The sequence below is a fragment of the Colobus angolensis genome, unplaced genomic scaffold (genome assembly GCF_000951035.1).
Source record: "Colobus angolensis palliatus isolate OR3802 unplaced genomic scaffold, Cang.pa_1.0 Scaffold50, whole genome shotgun sequence".
Classification (NCBI taxonomy): domain Eukaryota; kingdom Metazoa; phylum Chordata; class Mammalia; order Primates; family Cercopithecidae; genus Colobus; species Colobus angolensis.
This window is the reverse complement of record NW_012118488.1, coordinates 3247514-3256382: the sequence shown is the minus strand read 5'-3', so window position 1 is coordinate 3256382 and position 8869 is coordinate 3247514. Positions and strand designations below refer to the sequence as shown.

The 8869-nt window shown below is 56.1% G+C and overlaps 1 protein-coding gene across 5 annotated transcripts; it reads left to right on the top strand.

The window, feature by feature from the left end:
- The first annotated feature begins 1469 nt into the window (after nt 1-1469).
- PHOSPHO1 (phosphatase, orphan 1) lies at nt 1470-8741 on the top strand. Of its 5 annotated transcripts, XM_011959905.1 has the most exons (4): nt 1472-1771; nt 5342-5453; nt 6321-6442; nt 6963-7943. In XM_011959905.1, the coding sequence occupies exons 2-4, from the start codon at nt 5409-5411 to the stop codon at nt 7849-7851; spliced, it is 1056 nt and encodes a 351-aa protein (XP_011815295.1). In that variant the 5' UTR covers nt 1472-1771; nt 5342-5408; the 3' UTR covers nt 7852-7943. The 5 variants fall into 5 exon arrangements, with proteins under 5 accessions (XP_011815296.1, XP_011815295.1, XP_011815297.1 ...); XM_011959906.1 differs by lacking the exon at nt 6321-6442 and having other exon boundaries at nt 1470-1771; nt 6963-8741; XM_011959907.1 differs by lacking the exon at nt 6321-6442 and having other exon boundaries at nt 7093-8741.
- Nucleotides 8742-8869: the final 128 nt, after the last annotated feature.

Here is an 8869-nt window from a genome sequence, read left to right as displayed (position 1 = left end):
TTTTTAGTAGCGATGGGGTTTCATCATGTTGGCCAGGCTGGTCCCAAACTCCTAATCTCTAATGATCCACCTGCCTCGGCCTCCCAAAGTGCTGAGATTACAGGCATAAGCCACTGCACCTGTTCTCACTCAACAAACATCCAAGGCCCACTGTGTACCAGCCAGGCTGTCTATGCTAGGGGATCGGGGTATATCAATAAGACAAACATGGTCCTCACGTTGCTTACAGGAGAGGAGGGATGACAGACAATGAGAGGGACAGTGTGGGGTGATGAATAAGGCAACCAGGTTGATACCCCAGCCCTACCACCTGCGTGACCCCAGACAAGCTCACTTTTGTTGTTGTTGTTGTTGTTGTTTTGTTTTGAGACAGGGTCTCACTCTTTCACCTAGGCTAGAGTGTCGTGGTGTGATCACAGTTTACTGCAGTCTTGACCTTCCAGGCTCAAGCAATCCTCCCACCTCAGCCTCCCAAGTAGAGCTGAGACTACAGGTGCATGCCACAATGCCCAGCTAATTTCTTAATTTTTTGTAGAGATGGGGGTCTCCCTATGTTGTCCAGGCTGGTCTCGAACTCCGAGGCTCAAGCGACCCTCCCACCTTGGCCTTCCAAAGTGCATTCTCCCCACCTACGTACCCCTTTGTGACCCACTGCAGTCAGGTGTGTCCAGGTTTGAACGGCTAGGCAAATAATTTATCGAGTGTTGTGAACATTCAGCCATAAACGCAGCGACCTAACCCGAATGCCCAATTCATCGTATGTTCTCAGTAAATACCAGTTTCACGTCTTTCCTCTCTAAACACAATCTTTTCTCCTTCTCCTCACTAGCAGGCTGGGAGGGCCAAAAGGAGGAGATTAGGGTTGGGGAGAAACAGGCTCTTAGGAAGCAGGGGAGAAAGTGCGTTTTTCATTTATAGTGCCATTTGCAAAAGGGGCAAACTGTCTGTTACCACCCCCTCCACCAACTTTACGGGCGGAGGAGGGGGAGTCACTCCCCGGCTACCCCCCCGCAACCCTCAGTAACCTATAACCTGGGGAAAGGGTCTCGAGAACCGGGCCGGGACGCTGCGCCGCTGGGTTTAGGACCGAGAGCGGAATGGGCAGGAGGTGGAGGTGCACTTCTGCAAATCTCAGGAACCCGAGCCCTGGAGGCGGCAGATGAGAAAGTCCACAGCCCTGGCAATTTGGGGTGTGTGGGCAGGGATTTAGCGTATATCCACAGCCGCTCCAGTGAGGGTGCCCCCACCCACGCTCCTCGGAAGCGCAGCGCTCCATCGCCACCCTGCTACCCTTTCCCCGAGCGCCCAATCCCACCTTCGCTGGCGCTCCAGGAGCCTCTGGGGGAGGAGGGAGGCGTGGCCTCGGGCGGCCCGCCTCTTTGATGTGCGCCGGCGCCTCTGTGATTGGACAGTCGCTTGTGACGTGTGGAGACTGCGGTGGGCTCCGCTGCTGCAGCAGCCGCAGCGCCGGCCGCGGCTCCGGCTCCGGCTCCGGCTCCCGGGCATTTAAAGGGGACGCGGCGGCTGCCCGGGGGGATGGGGGGCAAGTGGAGGGGACGGCTCAGACGCACATCGTCCTCAGTCCCTCGGGACTGGAGGGACTCGTGAGCCAGAGCCCAGAAATCCGGGGGTGGATAAGACACCGCGTCCCCTCCAATTCCCGTAAGCACCCCTTGCTCCATCCGGCGCCCCAATACCTCAGCTAGTCCCCTTCCCTACTTCTTACACACCAAACTCAGCCGGGACAGACCTCTGCCGCCGCCGCCCCCACGTGAGTCCTGGGCTCCGGGAGATAGGGGAGGGCTGGGGTCCCGGCGCGGGGTGGGGGCTGTGGAGTTTGAAGGCGCTCCTTCACGCGCGTGGCAGTGGGGGAGTTCTGGAGCTCAGGAGTGAGTGCCCTTCTCTCTCCTACCCAGGAACAGAGTGCTGGGGTATCCCTCTGTCCCCGACTCTGGCAAAGCCAAGGAATTGGTGTCCCCTTGCTCCCTGCCACCCACAATACCCCTCCCCAGCCGCGCACCCCCCGCCCGCATTGGAGCCCAGCGCCCGCCAGCTGGGGGTGCGCCAGAGTGCTGGCTTCCTAGTCACCTCTAAAAATATCTCTCCCCCAACCCTACCGGCAGCTGCCACCTCCCTGCCCCTGCCCCTAAGATCCCCTCCCAGATTGTCCTCCCAGCCAGGCAGTGCCCAGAGGTGACTGCTAGACCCAGACGCCTCACTGGCACCAGGGCGCAGGGCCACCACCGCCAGCTGGTCAGGACCGCAAGCTCTCAGCCCACGGGAGTCTCCAGGGCCAAGGGGGAGCTCCAGCTGCAATTTTCCCAAGAGGCGCCAGAGACTCCTGAGTTCTAATCTCGGTTCCGATGCTGTGTGACTCCCAGGATGTTAGCTTGACCTCTCGGGGCCTCTGTTTTTCCTATCTGCTGTTCAGGAGTGGTGAGCAAGGAAGATGGTCATGTTTGGGAGCACTGTCCGGGAGAGGGAGGGAATTCTAGCTTAGTTGTTGGATCTGATTTCTAGTGACTGATACAAGGAGACTCGTTTTTGGACCGAGAGGGCTTGTTACTGTGGTCTTTCTGGCGTCCTCGCCTCCCCATTCCCATTCTGCACATTTCCTGTGGAAAACTATCCCAAAACTTTTCTAGGAACTCCATCCACCCAGTAAGAAGGGAATTTCAAACTTAGGGCCTGTATCAGAGAGGGGCCTGTTTCCCTCCCACCCCCTTCCCACATATTTAATCTAAGAGCATTTGTGTGAAAGGCAGGAGAAGCAGGCAGGAATCTGACTCGGTGCAGAATTAAGGAGGTAGGCACTACTTTTAGGTGGGACTAGAATATGGACTCCCTGCAACCCCCTAGAAACCCTTCTCCCTTCTCTAGCCTGTTAGAGAAGCTCAGATCCTGCCCCCTACTCTGAGGGACTCTGGTGACCACAAAAGGATTTGATGCCTCACAACAAAGGTGTCAGAGGTGAGAGACCTGTTGGAACATGACAAGAGCCAAATTCCACCAGGGGAAGGGGTTCCTCTGACTCCTGTGGGGTGGAGACGAGGTGTCACGGCGTGGTCTTCTCAGTTTTCAAGGGAAGAAACCCAAGATGCCTGACTTTCTGCCTTGGAGACTAAAAGAAACAAGGGCAACTCACCAAACAATAAGTGTTTAACTGAATCCCCTAGATACTATTATTAGCAGAAAAATGTAACTGTCTTTTATGATGACATATGAGGAATTGTGTGTGTGTGTGTGTGTGTGTGTGTGTTTTGGGGATGGGGTTACTCCCTCTGTCACCCAGGCTGGAGTGCAGTGGTACCATCACAGCTCACTATAACCTCTGTCTCCTGGGTTCAAGTGATCCTCGTGCCTCAGCCTCCCAAGTGTCTGGGACTATGGGCACAAGCCACCATTCCCAGCTCATTTTTGTTTTTAAAGAGACAGGATTTTGCCATGTCACCCAGTCTGGTCTCAAACTCCTGGACTTAAGTGATTTGCCTGCCTCAGCCTCCCAAAGTGTTGGGATTACAGGCTTAAGCCACCCTGCCTGGCTGAAAAAATGAGAAGTTTTGACCATAATTAATGGTCAGTAGAATAGAAAAAAGGAAGGAAGGAAGGAAAGAAAGAAGGAAGGAAGGAGAGAAGGAAGGAAGGAAAAGAAAGAAAAAGAAAAAAGGAAAGAAGGAAGGAAGAAAGAAAAAGGAAAGAAACTAAGAAAGAAAAAGAAAGAAAGGGAAAGGAAAGGAAAGAAGGAAGAAAGAAAAGAAAAGAAAAGAAAAGAAAAGAAAAGAAAAGAAAAGAAAAGAAAGAAAAGTAATGAGACCCTTCTCTATGGGATGAAAGCTGGTCCCTGGGTAGCTGCTGGTGACCCTTTGGAATCTTTGTATCTGCCCCTTGCTTCTCCACGTGCTGCATGTGCCTGTCCTGTTTGCTTTTACAAGGGGAGTGGCATCCCTGACCTTTCTCTTATAAATCACCTGGCTGAGGTTGGACATGTGATATCAGCTGGGAATCTGGAAGGTTGGAAGTCCCTCCAGATAGGGACTGGGGACAGCTCCAACCCATGCCATTTCCTTGTCCCTCATGCAACCCTCCCCTTCTCTCCAGATAGGGACTGGGGACAGCTCCAACCCATGCCATTTCCTTGTCCCTCATGCAACCCTCCCCTTCTCTCCCACCTCTTCCTTAACCTCTCTTCTCTCCCATCCCTCACCCTCTCTTTGCCCACTGCTTCATTCAGCTTTGACCACCTCTCCCAATTCCTAGATTAGAAGTTCTTGGAAAAAACTGAGAGCCGCATTCCATCCCTGCAGAAGGATTTAACACATGTGTGGTCCAGGTGTTGTGAGGGAGGGGGTACTACAAGATGGATAGTGCTAGAGCCTGTGCCCTGCTCCTGGGATGTCCCTGTCTCTGTCCTGGGGCAATTGCTTCTCCCTCCTGGATAGTCAGGGAAGAGTGTCACCTTGACAGAGGGGTTTACAGTCACCATTGTCACCACCAGAGGGCAGCAGCCAGCCAGACCTTTGCTCCTCTCCAGGTCTTGTCTCCTGGCTCTCTGTATCTTTCCAAATCTTGTCCCAGCTGCCTCTGGTCTCACTCAACCCCAGGAGCACAGGGGGGAGAGTAGAGAGGCACTGGACGTTGTAGGTGGTATCCTTTGCCGCTCTCTTAGTGAAGTCCTCAAGAGGTTAAACCCAGTCCCCAAAGCCACACCAAAGTCTAGCCGAGATTTCAACCTGACTCTCCTGTCTGACCACCGGACCCCTGAGAGCACCAGGGAGGCCATCCCCAGATCACCTGTGAGACCTGACTGGGGGTCCCAGACCCCAGCTATGGTATAGTAAGCTTTGGTCATCTTCCTTTTTGAGGGCACGAGGAAGGCAAAGCTGCGGTCAAGCGTTCACGAAGCAGTCTATGCCCCATGTAAACAGCGTGGCTGGTTAGTTAACCTCTCTGAGCCCTTCTCATTGGCTGAATTTATGACTGATGAGTAGTGAGAGAATATGAAGAAAGGTGGTTTGTAAACTATGATGTGTCAAACACATTTAAGGGACAATGATGATACTAGAGAAAAAACACTGGACTCAGGCTCAGATGTGGGTTTGAGATCGGTCTGCCATTTAGAGTGGGTGACTTTTTGGAAAGTCAGTTAACTTCTCTGGGTCTCCGATACCATCTGAAACCTCTCTAGAGTTGTAGGTGCTGGGCCTATTTGAGGGGTTGCTCTTGCTAAGACCCTGGGAGTGCCTCCTGTGGCTCAGCAGAAGGACCGGGGCCAGGTGGGTATTCCTGGTGGAAGCAAGGGCAGCTGACTGGGCACCCTCAAATGAACTTTTGTGGTTGTCAGGAACGTTTGACGACGGCTGGAGGCTAACAGAGTCCCTACAGGTGGTGCCCACGGTAATGCACCGACAATGAGTGGCTGTTTTCCAGTTTCTGGCCTCCGCTGCCTATCTAGGGTAAGTGGGTCCCTCTGAGGGTCTCCTAGGATGAGGCCTCAGCCCCCAGTTTTCCATCACCTTTCCACAGGGCCTTGGGAGAGGCCCTATCCAGCCCATTTTAGGTTTAACCTCACCTCTGCTGGAGCTTCATGATTTCCTAGAAGCTTCCATCCCAGGTGTGGGGTCCTGATGCTTTATATCTGCAATTTGAAGGATCCTAGGCCACTGAAATGCCCACTGCATGTTGATGAGACCATAGGGTGACTCTAGGGATGAGGTGGAAGGGACAGCTTGGTTAGGACGGCAGATAGCTGATCGAAATCCCAGCTCTGAAATGAGGAGCTTGGGCTTCTGTTTCACATGCTGTGCCAGGCCATAAGCACCCCAGGAATATCAGAGAGGGGTTTAGGAAGAAACCAGAAAGAGGAACAATCCCATCTCAATTAACTGGGGTGGCAGCTGGGCGGGAGAAAAGCAGTGTGTGGGTATCTGGAAGCTGCACGTCACCTGCTCACTGCCCCTCTGCGCCTCTCACACACTGGCAGGCAAAGGTGATGGAGACTTGCTGCTGAGGGCTCTTGCTGCCTCCATTGCTTGCCTTTCCTTGTGCCCTGACATCTCCCCTGTTGTCCTCTGTCCTCTCCCTTGCTGCCTACCACCCTCCCCTCCAACATGACTCTGGCCCAAGGTCTCCACTTCCTGGAACTCCCCTATCCCTACCCCTACTCTGTCTTCCTGTCAGCAGTCTGTCTCCAAGATCCCTTAGCATGATTTCCTCTCAGCCCTCTCTTCCACACCCCTCAAGTCCCCACTACCTGGCCCTTCCCACTCCTCTGCCTTTTCAGCCACTGCTGCTCTCTCTCTTCTCCCTTACCTGTCTCCCAGGTATGTCGTGGCCTGGTGCGGGAGGCTCTTACCTCCCCAAGCCCCACTGCTTCTCCTGCTGCCCGCTTGCTTCGGACTCTGGCAGAAACCCCACCCGCTGACACGTTCCTCCTGGGGAATTGGCAAGTGATTAGTGATGAGCTGTCAGCACAGGGCCCTCAGACTCCCTGGAGAAGCTGTGCCCCATCCCTAGACCCCTGTCCAGTGCCATTGGGCTGGAAGCAGCTCCCAGAGAGCCATAGATTCCCCACAGCCCAGAAGTTGAATGGGGAAGCTGGTCCAGTTGGGTGGATGGGTGGTTTCCCTTGACTCTGCCTCAGGGAATGAGGAAGGGGAGAGTTCCCACCACCCTCTCTTGATCCACACCAACAACAGGGGCCACTGGAAGTCTCCAAAACAGTCCAGTCCAGAAACTTCCCCGAAGTGGTGATCCTTGGAAGCTGCTCTTCCCTTCTTTTGACCCTTGTTAAGCCCCATTGGCCCCTGATGAGAGTACCGAAAACAGGTGCCAGGAAGCCCTCTGGGCATAAACCCCGGTGCAGTTAACTAAGAGGTGCCACTGGGGTAGTCAGGGAAGGCTGGGGATAGAGGTGGTGGCATTGGGTACTCCTCCCAGCTTAACCAGACTTGGGTCCTCCTCAGGTCTTGGATGTGCCAGCGCCTCTGGCCGTGGCCCGCTAACCAGCCTCTCCCGGGCGGGCTCCTGCCGCGCCCCCTCTCGCTTGCTCCCTCCTCCTCCTCCTCCTCCTGCTGCTCTCCCCCCTGCTCCCAGGACGGCGGGATGGCTGCGCAGGGCGCGCCGCGCTTCCTCCTGACCTTCGACTTCGACGAGACTATCGTGGACGAAAACAGCGACGATTCCATTGTGCGTGCCGCGCCGGGCCAGCGGCTCCCGGAGAGCCTGCGAGCCACCTACCGCGAGGGCTTCTACAACGAGTACATGCAGCGCGTCTTCAAGTACCTGGGCGAGCAGGGTGTGCGACCGCGGGACCTGCGTGCCATCTACGAAGCCATCCCTTTGTCGCCAGGCATGGGCGACCTGCTGCAGTTTGTGGCTAAACAGGGCGCCTGCTTCGAGGTGATTCTCATCTCCGATGCCAACACCTTTGGCGTGGAGAGCGCGCTGCGCGCTGCCGGCCACCACAGCCTGTTCCGCCGTATCCTCAGCAACCCATCGGGGCCGGATGCGCGGGGACTGCTGGCTCTGCGGCCTTTCCACACACACAGCTGCACGCGATGCCCCGCCAACATGTGCAAGCACAAGGTGCTCAGCGACTACCTGCGCGAGCGGGCCCACGACGGCGTGCACTTCGAGCGCCTCTTCTACGTGGGCGACGGTGCCAACGACTTCTGCCCCATGGGGCTGCTGGCGGGCGGCGACGTGGCCTTCCCACGCCGCGGCTACCCCATGCACCGCCTCATTCAGGAGGCCCAGAAGGCCGAGCCCAGCTCGTTCCGTGCCAGCGTGGTGCCCTGGGAAACGGCCGCCGACGTGCGCCTCCACCTGCAACAGGTGCTGAAGTCGTGCTGAGTCTGGCCGCCTGCAGGGGGCACCCCGGCCAACGGCGGAGGGGGCGGGGAAGGGGGATTCGGGAAAGACAAAGTTAGTTTTACTACTCCCTTTTCCCTTTGGCTTTGCTATGTCCCTCTGGGAATTTCTGGAATCTCGTCTTTAGGGGCTTGGGGAAGGGGGCTCAGAGCCGTCCCTATCTATGCAGTTAACCCACCTCGGCTGCTTCCCCCGCTCCACTGCGCACGGTTGGGTTCTGGAGTCTGACCGTCCATCGCGGGGTGGCGCACAAACCTTGGAAGGCAGCAGTGTTTCCTGGTCCTACCAACTGGGAGGAAGGGGCTCCCTGGCAAGTGAGAGAAGGAACATCTCCCGCCGCTGTAACTGTTGCCTCGGGCTGCGTGACCGCCCCCCCTCCAGTCTGCTCTGGAGGGAACCCAGGACCCTGAAATTCTCCTGGCCACAAGGACTCCCCACGGACAGAAGAGGGTCTCCACCTATGGCCCTAGGCCTTTGCGATCTTGCTTCACCCTACGCGACCCCACACTATTTCTGTGCTGTCTGCACCCTCTTGCCTCCCGACCCCCGCACTCCTTTCTAGCACCCCCAACGGAAAAGCCAGAGGGAACAGTCGCCTCCTGGTGGTGGTACGAGGTAGCGCACCGTCCGGCCCGGGTCCTGCCAGCCAATAACCTCGCAGCGTGTGACGGTGTCTCCTTGCACCCCAGCCTCATCTATGCAGCAAGAGACCAGGGACTTCACCAAAGTCACCCTTGCGGGCTGGGCCCTCCACGCATCCCCCTCCCCACCCCCATGGAACAGAAAGCCATGATGTTTTAAAACAGAACCAGCGAAACCCAAGCCCCTCCTTCCTCTGGTGTTTTACAACTATAAAGGAGGTAAAGGGGGAAGAAATGACTGAGATCTCTGGCGCGTCAGTCTGAGTTGAGAGTGAGGTGCTCTCGGAGAGCCCCGCTTAAGTCAGGGAGATGGTTCCCACTCTTGGGCAAGTGCCCAGCCACATATGAACACATCACAC

Excerpts from the sequence above, each read along its gene's own strand:
- PHOSPHO1 (XM_011959905.1), top strand. The coding sequence starts at position 5,409 with ATGAGTGGCTGTTTTCCAGTTTCTGGCCTCCGCTGCCTATCTAGG. Across the intron at positions 5,454-6,320 it reads GCCTCCGCTGCCTATCTAGG|GTATGTCGTGGCCTGGTGCG; the intron begins GTAAGTGGGTCC and ends CCTGTCTCCCAG. Across the intron at positions 6,443-6,962 it reads ACGTTCCTCCTGGGGAATTG|GTCTTGGATGTGCCAGCGCC; the intron begins GCAAGTGATTAG and ends GGTCCTCCTCAG.